We start from the raw sequence: 13,485 nt of genomic DNA, 5'->3' as shown, positions 1-13,485 counted from the left end.
CAACAGAGAATGTAAGAAGAGCTGAACTGAGGGAGAATTACTTACCTCAGCTGCTGTGTGTTCTACTTACCTCCACTGTGCTGTCTGGAACCTTCTCCCCCAAATCTCTTTTGGCTTTGAAAATAAAAGAGACCCCCTTCCTCAGTGATGAAATGCAATATTTACTTACTTATTTATTTACAATGTTTGCATGTTGCCCAATAACATAAAGTTCTCTGGGTGGTTTACCATTAATAAGCGTAAAAACAATTTAAAATCAATGAAACAAATCAAAAGTAGCATAAATACAGCAAGGAAACAAAAACTCTAACCCCATAATTAAAGTACAGATTTTAGAACTGAGAGGTCCAGACTGCACAAGTTTTTTTAGAAGGTCTGGATGAACAAAAGGCTCTTCTCCTGACACCAAAAAGAGCACAAAGATGGCATCAGGCGAATGAGTTGCTTAGGTCAGCAGTTTCTAAACCCAAAACATTCTTGAACACTGTTCAATATCCTATACATTCTGCATCTGTCTGTCCTTCCTCTCCCAGCTAGCTACTGAGTGGAAGCATGGGCACCAAAACTGAAATCTCATTCTGGAAATATGCTACCACACTGTTGAAATTTCTTCACATTTTTTGCCCCACGCTGATCTGCTTAGTTTCATCCAAGCTTGTGGCACCACAAGAAGGACCGGAAGAGGCATTTATCCCTATAGCTCTCATACAACAAACATTTTCTCTTCTTTGCTCCTTCCTGAACAAGAGTCACATAACTCACTTTGGCCATTTCGGCATAATGAAACCAGAAGTTAGACTTGTGTCACTAGCCTGTCCCTGCCATTAGGCACAAAAAGATAGCCACCTCAGGCAGCCAGTTTGCTGTGTCATGAAAATTGTTTAGTTGTTTAATGTCTTATTATTTTAATTTTAGTCATAGAGGAAGACACACGTTGGATTTTCTTATTTGCTATTCCAGCTCAGGTAGCAAAACATGTTCGGCCACCCAGCTGAGTATCTCAGAGACTGTGCTTACACAGTCTATTGCTGGGCCAACTCCAGTTTAATGTATACAGTTCTTTCCAATCAACATATGTCAGCATGAAGTCTATAGCTGCATAGCTTCCAGACTAACAGGCAGTTAAAAGATCTTCCAGGTCAGATTTCGGATTTGGAGAACTACTGACTAGGGAGAAACGTATAGCAAGAGAAATAATAAGAGTGTGACCTCATGGAATGTATTATTTGGAAAATACCATAACTTTTTTTTTTAAAGCAAACAACTTTAGCATGCTTCAAGGATCCATTCTGGAGGTTCAAAGAGACTTGAAGACATTTTGTCCTTCCTATCCCTGTATGTCAAGTCTCAGAGGATTAGCTAAGCTTCAGGGTAGGAAGTGAAGAAGAACCCAGAGAAGCAGACTAACCTGTTGGAGATCCTTGCTTGGACTGTATTTCCATCTGAGCTCCATTGGACTTTAAGGAAAGGTTCTTTGTCCCGTGTTGCTTCTCCAGCTCCCCTGAGATACACGGAAAGAACATTTTTTTAAAGAGAGAATGGAGACAGAACTAAAAAGTAGAGCAGAAAGAAAGACAGGAAGATATGGAAGTGGAAGCAACAGGAGACAAGCAGAGAAATAATGGTTAGAGAAAGTGTATTCATGCATGCACACGCACACACAATGGATGTGTCTATTCTGTGCTTTAAAAATATTAAACATTTTAGCCCTGGAATCCACATTCTGTGCCAAGGAAACACAAATTCTACAACCAGTAAAAATTATGCACAATGAACATATTCAAAAACATTTATTTGGCCTGAACGGAATGGCAAGGCAATGAAGCTCTGCATCCTGGAGTTCTCAGCTATTCATTTGTGTAGCACTATCCATTTATTCATTCCTACAGCTTGTAATCAGCTCCTCTGTGAATAGCAGAAGCCAGATTTGGGGCATTCCTTAACTATCTGTTTGGGATAGGGGAAACACTATAGGAAGCTGGCTATGGAGCAATTCTTTGGGAGAGAAGAATCTGGTAGGAAGTATCAATCAGTGCTAGTAGACAGGGGAAAATTGCAGGATTTTGTGCATCCAGTCAAGACAGATACAATGATACCTCGGGTCTTCGCTGCGAGATCACATTCATCCGGTGCTATACCAGCTGCACTGGCTCCCGGTGGAGTACAGGATCAGGTTTAAGGTGCTGGTTTTAACCTTCAAAGCCCTATACGGCCTAGGACCCTTGTACCTACGGGACCGCCTCTCCTGGTATGCCCCACAGAGGAACTTACGGTCTTCAAATAAAAACATCTTGAAGGTCCCAGGCCACAGAGAGGTTAGGCTGGCCTCAACTAGAGCCAGGGCTTTTTCGGCTGCGGCTCCAACCAGGTGGAATGCTCTGTCACAAGAGACAAGGGCCCTGCAGGACTTGACATCTTTCCGCAGGGCCTGCAAGACAGAGCTGTTCCACCAGGCCTTTGGTCAGGGCGCAGCCTGACTCCCTCCTTTGGCAATCTTTACAAAACTTTAGTTTATGGCTGCCATCAATTTTGATTTTAATTAATTTTTATAATGTTTTTATAATGTTGCACTGTTTTAGTGTTGTTAGCCGCCCTGAGCCCGGCTTCGGCTGGGGAGGGCGGGATATAAATAAAATATTATTATTATTATTATTATTATTATTATTATTATTATTATTATTAAGTACTTAATTCGTTATGGAGGTCCGTTCTTAACCTGAAACTGTTCTTAACCTGAAGCACCACTTTAGCTAATGGGGCCTCCTGCTGCTGCCGTGCCACCGGAGCACTATTTCTGTTCTCATCCTGAAGCAAAGTTCTTAACCCGAGGTACTATTTCTGGGTTAATGGAGTCTGTAACCTGAAGCGTATGTAACCCGAGGTACCACTGTAGTTAATTATCAGGCAAATTGGGAATGCACTTTATAGAGCTGTGGTTCTACTCCCACACCCACCCTGCAGACTTCATGAAAATTACTTCAGGACTCAGCGGACCACTTAATGTTGTTGTTGTTGTTGTTCCACAAATCAAAGCACATGAACAACTCATGTTTAAAAACCCTTAGTATCTCTAGTGTGGTGGATATGTCTGTTTTATGGATAAAGCTATGCTGGAGTTGTCAGTTTTATCAAGGCCAAGTGCATATATTCTCAACTGTTCTGCACCCTTCTCATGGCTCATCCTAAGGATGAGTGAATCTTTTCCCCAGACTTAGGTTCCGTTTTCCACATTTCCACACCAGTTTTGGGGGCGGGGAAGAGAATTACATCCTCATGAAAAGTCATCAGCAGTTTAGCATGAATGTATGCATTTTGTATGCAATTTTGCCCAATAAACCATTTTTGCAAAGCAATCTTTCCTTATATAATGCGTTTTGTATGTCACTTTCACTAATATATGCATTTTAGAAACCCTTTACCCTAATGTGTACATTTATGTCCACATTATGTGGCTTATTGTACTCACATATCAGCATCAGACAGAACAATCCAGTTTATACACTCACTTTCTAATAAAATCCCCCCACCCCAAGAAGATACAGCCAGCCCTCCACCCTCATCCAGCTCCACAACCAAGGGTGCCATTTTGAGTAAGGGGCCATGATAGTTTACACCATCTCTGGTTATTCATTAGGAACATTTTATCTCTGGCAAACTCGCCAGTTCTAATGCTGAGAAATTAATGCTGCAAAAAATTAAGTGTGGATTGCCCTAGATGCACATGCCAAAGGTTCATTACTTGCAAAGAATGATGTCTGATGATCCAGTATTGATAACATTTTTATAATTATTTTGTAGCATAAACAATATTTTAAAATCACAGAAATATTCTGAAATACACCAGCTTTTGCATTTCCATTTAATATTGAATATCTTCATTTTTATTTAATATTGACTAAATTCATTTTTATTTAAATTTGCACGTATTCAAGAGAGGCCCGTTAAACCTTGTTGGGATGCCTGCCCCGCTCCTGAAATCTGAAATGGCACCCCTGCTAACAACAGACACAAAAATACACAAGACACGGACATATGTACATACAGACAGAATGACTGCATGGAGTCTGGGCCACGCTGGGAGCCTTACATTCAATTCGAATCTGTTCTAGCTCCATCACCTCTGCTATTGACTCTTTTAGGTCTTCCACAAATTTCTGCATTTCCTCGGCTCCCAGAGCACAGAAATGGAGTACCTGTTTCTTCTCTGAGCCTGAAAGGGGAGTCACCAAGGTGATGCCGTGTGGGTAATCTACAAAAAAAGGAGAGGGGACATAAAACTAGTGTTGTGGGTTCTATACATTAAAAAGGCTGAAGCAATCTGAGAAGAGACCATAGCTCAGTGGGAAAGCAGATGAGAAAGCCCCCAAGTTTCATTCCTGGCATCTCCAGTGAAGAGGATTATGTGACAGGAGACGGGGAAGGCCTCTCTGACGAAGATCCTTGCCAAGTCAGAGTAGACAGTCCTGTGTCAGAGTAGACAGTCCTTAGTTAGATGGACAAGCAGCCTGACCTACTTATTAAGGCAGCTTTCTACATAATCCTACTAATGAGACCAATTAGTATAATAATAAACACAGCTAAACGCTGCCAGGTTTGTTCCTGCTAAACAAGAGGATTGGTTGGTCTGGAATAAAAATCTGGACCCAGCTGGTTTATGGATGAGGGCGTTGGGGTTCTAAGGCTGCAATCCTATACCATCCCTCTCAAGTTAACCAGGTTTACTTCAGAGTAGACTGCACTATGAGTCTGCAATAGGCCACCTCTTGAAACTGCTCTTCTTTGTTTTAAATGCATATGAATTATTGCCTCAGTTTGTTCATGTTGATTTTTCCAAGTAACTCACACAAATAAGCAGCTGTGCAAATTGAAATAGCACACTTTTTGGGGGGGGGGATTCTGCAGTGGTGCATATGAACAAGTGCTCACATCAATGGAAGGAAGGGCACCGGATGGAAAGAGGATATGCATTTCCATGTGTACCAAAAAGGAGCATCCATCTGAGCACTATAATGTAGGTGGTGATATGGATTTGTGCATGGAACAATATACCCAAGTATTTCCAAGTCAAAAATGATTGTGTACAATATTTCGGTGCATACATTCCCTTAGGCGTATAACTCAAACAAGAGAAGGCATGGGAGCTTAGTTTGCTGCTGCTGAGTCTACACTGAGAAAAGCACCAACTGACTGACACGACTTAGTGTTTACCAAATTGCAGAAATCCAGTTCAAAATAATCACAGATCATTTTTGCACTGGTGGGTGCCATTTGATGACAAAACCCAGGTAATTTGGAACCACAAAAATCTGGAAGAAATGGAGAGGCAGAGAGAATGTTGTGAGTAACCTGCAACAAGAGCCATTTATCAGTCTGGTATAACATATTAACACAGTCTGTTTCTATAGATTAAGTTAAAAGTTAGGAGGCTACATCCTCAAAGGCAGCATACATGAGCCTCTTTTTGCCAGCTACATATTTAAAACAAAGCAGTGCAGTTACATTTCCATCACTCAAGGGGCTTACAACAGTTAAAAACATTAAGGCACTATGTTCCAATACTTGCTTAAGAGCACAACTAGGCTTGCTATATCAGCTGATAATATATCATTTCTATGTGGAGTTCCTAAAAGGTGTTTGCACCCTGTTCAAGCTTTATACAAAAAACACTGAATTGGATTAAATTATCCTGGATAGCCTTGGAATGGCTTGATGATGTGTTACCTTGTTAACATACAAATATTGTATGTTCCTACTATTAAACTTTCATTGGTGTCCCAGGTACCAGCTTATTGATTTTGGTAGAGTTTTCCTTAAAATATACCTCAGCAAGATTAAGTTGGTAATATTTGATGGGAAGCCTGTGAAACATAAATGTCACATAGATGCAAACATTCCAGAGCAATTTAAAGTTTTGAAATACCTAGCAATTTGGTTTTCAGCCAACAAAACTAGCCATATAGATATAAGAAATCATCAGGACTTTTTTGTGTGACAGTACTCACTTGTACACAGTACTGGCACTGCTTACTTTCCTGCCAATGGCAGCCATTTTGTGCTGGCACCCATAATACTTTTATATGAGTACCTGTACCTCATTTTTTAAAAATAAAATAGCACCAAGGTCAAAGCAACAGGATCCTTTCAAGCCATGCTCCATTCCTCTGCAATGCACAATGGGAAAATCCTTTCCCCAGCTTTAAAAGCTTGTGGGTTTTTTTACATCTAAGGTGCCTGCACAAATACTGCATGGTGCCAAAATATAGAGGTTATGGGTAACAGGTGGAAACTGAAATTGTCGCTCCAAACCACTCTCTCATTAAGCAGCGGGCTACGCATCTTTGCAGCCCAAGGCATCAAACTACTACCGCTGTATAAAAATTCACACTATAAATCTTGTCCTCCAGTGTCATCTGGCGAGTGACCAAAACTGTGACAAACTTACATTCATTCTCAAAGAGATGGAACTGCATTCCTAACAGGCCGACTGACTTGCAAAATGTGTACGTTGAAGAGCTTTTCTTCTTGGGGCAAAGCTTGAGAATCTGTTTGAGGACAGAGAAATGAAGAGAGCTTTTCAGATGCAACAGCAAAGGTCGTCTCTGAGTAAAACATAGTTGAATACTACCCCTAAGTTTTGTTCCCTCACAGTGACCTCATGGAAAGACACTTGGGAGTTACTCTCAGCTACAGCATTTGTCCTCTGTGGTCATAATTCCAGGGCACTTACAGAAAACCTGCTTACTAGGCATTCATTCCGATACATTTGCACAGATGATGGCTGGCTGTTTAATGAATCATAGAATTATAGAATCATAGAGTTGGAAGAGACCACAAGGGCCATCGAGTCCAACCCCCTGCCAAGCAGGAAACACCATCAGAGCACTCCTGACATATGGTTGTCAAGCCTCTGCTTAAAGACATCCATGAGAATCCATTCTAATTTGTTTTCGGAGATGTATTTTTTCCACCACTTTCCTTACTGCATAAATCCTGATCTTTCGGGGAATCAACTGCAATTACACCACCCAAATTATCCAGCATGTGACTGAATCCCACTCTAAACTAGAGTCAGCCTGGAAAGAACCCCGGGTTTAATTTCTTTGTGTGCAGAAGGGTGAACAATGGATTGCCCATGAAAGTGTCTTGTAAGGGGATACATTATTCATTCCCTAACCCCTTGATAAAATCCATACTAGAAGAACATGTGAGAGACTGTTTCAAGCTTTAAGTGATTGCAGGGACAACACCTATCTTTGAAGGGGCTGGATCAGGACAGAAGGCAGCAAGGGGTTAAAGCCCCCTTATTCCTCCATCATGATCACCTTCTGGATCATGCCCCCTTTACCTGCTATTTACTTGTTTGAAGCATGCCGTGCAATTGCTAACTGCATCAAGTCCAGTTTGGCTCAAATAAACGGCACCGTTTAAAAAAATCTGATAACTGTCACCAGAATGTACAGCATAGGAAATTTAGTGAGAAATGTGCTTTGGTGTTTCTTTTTCTACTCTCCAGGGTGTCCTGTCAAATCAACCTTGTCAGATTCACAGAGATTTTAACTTATCAGTTTCACCGAGCTCCTGTGAAACAAAGTAGAATGGATTAAGATGGAGATGTGTTTTTATTCTGCGGTGACTTTTCCTTTCACTATGCAGGGGAACATGAAACTGGATTCTCTTGAGTGTGCATCCACAAAGTTATTGCTTGCACTTTGCAAAAGTGTACAAACGCAGATAGTCCATACCTGCCCCTTTGTTTCCATGAATAATTGGCAATTGTCTCAGCAGGTAGCTGCAAGTATACTAAGTGCACACATGGAGCATACAACTTCAGTTCCATGCCCACATCACTGGCTCCTAACTCAGTTTTGGGCTCCATGCAAGTTGCTTGTTTTCAGCAGCACAGCTCAGCTGGTTACAGCGTGGTGCTGATAACGCCAAGGTTGCAGGTTCGATCCCCATATGGGAGAACTGCATATTTCCTGTATTGCAGGGGGTTGGACTAGATGATCCTCAGAGTCCTTTGCAACTCTGCAATTCTATTATTCTGTGAGTTCTTTCTCCCATATGAACCTGTCCACTCAATAAGATCATCTTCAAAGCCTCTGTTCCTGCCCCACTCACTGTCTGATGTGTATTGGGAGGCTGTGGTCTCTCAGTCATGCACCTAGACTATGGGGCTCCTTCCTGAAGAACATTTGCTTAGAGATGGAACTTATATAGCAAGCTAAGGCTCTGCTAATTCATCTTAGAAAGTGTCAAATCCTTTGCTGTTTTAAGGCTGTATTTCATTTTGTTGTCTTATCTCTGCTGGTGCTGTAATTGTAATCTTTGAGTCATGGTGGGGCATAGTACAAGATGGCATTAAAGACTGATTTTTATATCTATCTATCTACACAAATACATACATATACATACATACACCAACAACAACAACACATTTGTTGCAGTGTTTGGAAGGCAGGTAGGTGATTTCATGACCGAATGCTTCCTTGAGCAAAAGAACAACCAGCAGAAGAAACCTCCTACCCACGGAAAACCAGCATATCACAGATAAAAAGGTATCTAAGCACCTTCTCCCTGATTGCTACCTTTCTACATAGAAGGGAGTTTCATAAGTAAGGGAGAATGCAGCGCCTCACATCAAATCCAACCTGGAAGTCCTAGGGGAGTCGCGTGTCCTGTGCTTTTCCTGAACACTGGCTCTAAGTCCCTTTGCGATGCTGTGATTCTCAAGGCCAAAGGCCACTCACCACCAGCAAATCATTGAAGAGGAAGACCTCCCTCTGGTGAGCAGCTTGCTTCTGTACTTTGTTCACGTCTGTCACTTCGTAAAGTCGGCTGCAGCAAACTAACCGGCGATGTGGCACTGAGAGGACCTGGAAGACAGAGACGAAGTGGAAACAGTCCCCTTCCTTATCCGCCAACCCCAAAGCATTGCATGTTAAATGACTTCAAGCAAGCCTTTGCAATGGCTTTGCCCCACCACCATCTGCAGCCTGTTCTCATCAGGATGTTTTCTGCTGCGTAACGGCACTGAATGTACTAGAGCAGCTTCTCAATTATGGCAGGCAGAGTTCATTCATTTCAGGACTTTCCCTGATCTGCAGTATCTCGCTGCACCTGATGGAATCGGAAGACCTTGGTGCTTGCATGAGCACAAAAAAATAATAGGGCCTGTGATGCAAAGTCTGCTAAGTGTGGTCCTTTTCTTGGAGTGAGAAGGGAAAGCAAGTTTTTAACCCCCCATGACAGCAGAGAAGCAAATAGAAACTGAAATGGCAATGTTGATTGTTATGGATCACAAGTGGAATCAGCAACAAAGTGTTTCAGGGTTCATCTTCCCTCATTAAAGGAACATTTCCTGTTCTGGGTTCCTCCCAGCCATTTTCTCCCAGCAGGCCATTCGACTCTCCACTGCTAGGTTTTCCATTTTTCTCGTCCGCAAGACTCACAATGTCCTATGATTACTGAGCACACATAGTCCTCTGCGGACTGTTTAGAAGGTTGTTCGTTTTAAAATGTATTTTTCTGCTTCTGGAAACCTCAGAGTCCTTCCAAGCATACTGCTGCCTTCCTGTTTCTGTTTCTCAGTGGCCCCATTTTGGCTCCAGTCTTATTGGCACTCACCACCTGAGTTCACTATTAGAGGGAGTGATTTATACAGGGCTGTCACTGCAGATGGCACTTTGCAGAATAACATAAGCAAAAAAGGACAGGCCTTTGCTTCAAGGAGTTTATGGTCTAAATTGTGATGAAAGGAAAACAAAAGAGTGAGGACAGGGAGAGGAGAGAGACGGGAAAAGGGGGGGGCATAATGTATATGTAAAATGCAGTTACATGTGCTGAAGTTTAATTTCAGGAGGGGCGAGGAGGACTAACTAACTAATTACCGCTCATGGCTTAGAAATCAGAGGGAGAACAGCTGGATCGTCACAGGAATATCTACACAGTGATTCTCCCAGGAAGGGGTAGACAAATCTGTCCATTTCAGCTTCTCCTGATTTCTCAATTTTTTCCAGTTTTAAGCTCAATTCTCCCTATTTCCTCATTAGCCTGAATTTTTAAGGGGGGGAAAAGTCCTCACAAAAATTTGTCAGCATTTTAATGTGTGTTTCTTCTAACTGATAAATTTCTGTATGCATTTGGCCTAGTATGAAACAATCATCCCTAAAACAATGCAACTTCATATGTTATTTTTACTAATATATGTATATTTACACACACTTACCCCCCCCACACACACAAACATTCCCATTTCTTTACATGTTATTCAGGTTGGAGAACCGCGCTGCAAAATTTGGAGAAGTGCAATTAACAAAAGATGTTGGTTTGTGCATTGTTTTGGGAAGTGTGATTTAGGTAGGCTCTTGTTAAAATTAAAAGTGAACTGAATACCCCACGCCTACTAAAAGGCTCTTTGCAGAACCCACCACCGTATACCCCAGGCACATGTGGTCTCTGTACACACAGATGGGACCTGAGACACCTTCAGCCTTTCGTGCCTTCCTATGGACTTGGCTTCCAGGTTACAAGGCAGGCAGGGTCTGCAAAAACGATTGCTGCCCAGAAAATCAGGCAGACATACTCAAGACCATTTTCAAGGGCAAACAAAATAAAGAAATAACGATGCAAAAATAATAATAATTATAAATGAGATCAGAGAACACTGCAGAGAAAGAAAAGAGGAGATGGGCACATTAAAGGAAAACGTAAGTCAGAAAGAGAAGGCTAATCATATAATTCAGTGGCAGAACAGCACATGCTTCGAATGCAGAAGGGCCCTAGTTCAACCCCTGACATCTCTAGTTAAAAAGAATGTGATCTGCTTCATCCTGAGACTCTGTATGAAGAGGCCTTGCCAGTTCAGTGTGAAGCAGGGGATTGTATCTCTGGCCTTCCAGACGCTGTTTAGACTCTATCTGCCACCATCCTTGACATGCTGGCTAGGACTGATGGGAGCTGATGGTGTCTAGCAGGTTCCCCATTCCCGAGAAGGACAATACTGGGCCAACAGGACAAATGGTCTTACCTGGCACAAGGCAACTTCATAAGGGAAAAGTAACCGTGGAGAAACACGATTGCAAGGGATAACAACAGCAACAACAGTAACGCAGATTGCCTTTGTGATGGGCAAAAGGCTCACCGTTTTCATTCCAACAATGGATTTTTCTACTTTGGTGACATAGGTTACATGATCCTCATTTGATTTGAGCTCTCTCTGTTGGATCCTCTCGTAAATTCCCACCACCAAGTCCCGGGGAATGTCAGCTCCATCATCCACTCCTGTGAAGCATAAACAATGAGAACAGAGATAAAATATGAACCTGGGCTACAAGGGGGGGTGCTTTTTCAGAGGCTTGAGAAAGAGAAGATAGAGTCATGGTTGGCTGTGATAAATGCACATGGTCATATATTTCTGTCTCGGTAAGGGCTCTGGCCAAAAAAGAATTGCCTCTGCAAACCTGTTGGACCAGAGATTATGGTGAGGTGCAATAACTATAAATTTGTAATATTGCATTTTTTTTTCCAATTTCATGACCAGCTAGTGAGCAATTTCAAATGTACATATATTTACAAGATCAACAATGCAAATAGGCTCTTCTCCCTCTCTCAGAGAGGTGGCAATGGTACTTTCCTCCCTTTGGGCACATATATTTTAGCTATTTTGGTGTTATGTGCATCTACCTCTGGCTTGAATTCTACTTCACGCTGGGATTATGGCTCACCCAAGCAATGCCCTCACCTCTGAGGTTCCGAATAAAGTCCTCCAGCATCATTTTCCTGTCGGGTTTGATGTTAGGGCTGTACATATCCGTGTTGAGAAGGATGATGGCAAAGGCCAGGATGAAGATGGTGTCTGGGTTATGGAATTGCTGGACTACGTCAGGGTTACACATGCAGTACCGCTGGCTGCAGGTGGGGGAGACAAAGTCAACACACATGAATGGAAATCAAATGCCACTAATATATAGATTTAAATGTCTGGGGATCCTCATAATACTTAAAGTCTGACTATCAATGATGACACCAAAGTTTATTTTATTCCATAAAATTTATACACCACTTGACTGTTTTTTAAAAAATGCTTCAAAGTGGTTGGGCCTACAATCCCTGAGCTATAACTCAGAATAAAAGAACAAGCCAATCACTTTAGGTAGATTCAAAAGACCAGGAAGCATATTAGATTTAACATACACAACTTGCAGTGCATCAGTTGGTTCTACAAGCACACAAACGGAAAAGTCTGTTTGCCATGAATAACTGATCCATGACAGAAATGGGCATCTGGGAAAAAAGACTTTGGCAATCCCACCCACCATTGCACCCAATGTGTTTTGATTATACGTGATTTTGGCTTTAGGCATGATCCCTGGAACATAAGCCCCGTGTATGTTGAGGGCTTACTGTATTTGAATATGTGCAGAAATTTCCCTGCAACAAAACTGTGTGCTTGTGGCAATCTTCTCACAAGGGTCTGAGTTCTGCATGCCTCAGAAGTACTGCTGAGAGTACCACATGCCTCAGAAGTGTAGCACTAGAAACAGGGCTATTAGTGCTGTAGCGCCAGCCCTCTGGAATCAATTACCAAATGAAATTAGACAGGCACCTGCTGAAGATGTAAGAAGGTTTTCCCTGACATGTGACCTCCCCATCATTTATGAAATTGTAAATTTGTAGGAATGGCTTACATCTGGTGAGCCTGTCAATGCCGTCTGGCTGATTTGTGGGGCAGCACAACACCAACCATAGCCACAAAACTGGGAAGGAGCAGCACCCTTCATGAGATCTTGGGACCCTACACCTCGCATGGCCCAGCGGAATCCCACCACAGGAACCTTTAAAACCTACTCATAGGTTGGGTAAGGGGAAACTCCTGGCTACTCCTCAAACAGTTGACCTCCAACATTGGAAGCAGTTGCCTGTCAATCTGTACCACATCAGTGCGGCTCTTACCTGAAGGCTTCAATCAACCTCTCCACCTTCTGGGCCTCTCCCTGCACCCGGATGTGGGCTTGAAATTTCCGCAAAGCTTCATCAAGCTCCATGCCAGAGAAGTCCATCTCATCTACTACACAGCTAAAGGAAGGAGAAAACAAACAGCATTACTACAAGCATCTCTGCATAACAGCCTCCTTGGAAAAGGAAAAACAGGCTTATCACAACAACATGGAAGATCTCAGCAGGAATCCCATTATTCCTTCCTAAAAAAATCAAGATGTGACTACACCCCATCTTGCTTCTGTATCTTGCTCTCTTTTGGCTGGCATCTGAGCTCACTCGGAAAAAGCCTTGGGTCTACTGAAGATATATTTCAGTTATATTTTTATCCCACCCTTCCTCTCTAAGTAGGGAAGGGCAGTATGCATGGCTCTTCCCACAAACCCTTCCTCAACATCCCTGTGAAGTAGATAGATTGAGAAGGTGGGAGTGGTCCAAGGTCACCCAGTGAGCTTCATGGCTGAGTGGGGATTTGAACCCCAGGGT

General features: G+C 42.4%; 1 protein-coding gene across 7 annotated transcripts in view; it reads right to left on the bottom strand.

The window, feature by feature from the left end:
* IQSEC3 (IQ motif and Sec7 domain ArfGEF 3) overlaps positions 1 to 13,485 on the bottom strand; it is a 165,057-nt gene that overhangs the window by 5,239 nt on the left and 146,333 nt on the right. For 5 of the 7 annotated variants that reach the window (XM_053405189.1, XM_053405194.1, XM_053405192.1 and 2 more), the window contains exons 6-13: positions 12,955 to 13,077; positions 11,744 to 11,910; positions 11,144 to 11,283; positions 8,751 to 8,876; positions 6,443 to 6,542; positions 4,043 to 4,249; positions 1,409 to 1,501; positions 71 to 114 (exon numbers count right to left, since the gene is read on the bottom strand). In XM_053405189.1, the coding sequence (XP_053261164.1) occupies positions 71 to 114; positions 1,409 to 1,501; positions 4,043 to 4,249; positions 6,443 to 6,542; positions 8,751 to 8,876; positions 11,144 to 11,283; positions 11,744 to 11,910; positions 12,955 to 13,077 (1,000 nt within the window). The remainder of the gene's footprint in view (positions 1 to 70; positions 115 to 1,408; positions 1,502 to 4,042; positions 4,250 to 6,442; positions 6,543 to 8,750; positions 8,877 to 11,143; positions 11,284 to 11,743; positions 11,911 to 12,954; positions 13,078 to 13,485) is intronic. The other 2 variants (XM_053405190.1, XM_053405195.1) reach the window with 1 other exon arrangement.

Source organism: Podarcis raffonei, chromosome 10 (genome assembly GCF_027172205.1).
Source record: "Podarcis raffonei isolate rPodRaf1 chromosome 10, rPodRaf1.pri, whole genome shotgun sequence".
Lineage (NCBI taxonomy): Eukaryota > Metazoa > Chordata > Lepidosauria > Squamata > Lacertidae > Podarcis > Podarcis raffonei.
This window is presented reverse-complemented; position numbering and strand designations above follow the sequence as displayed.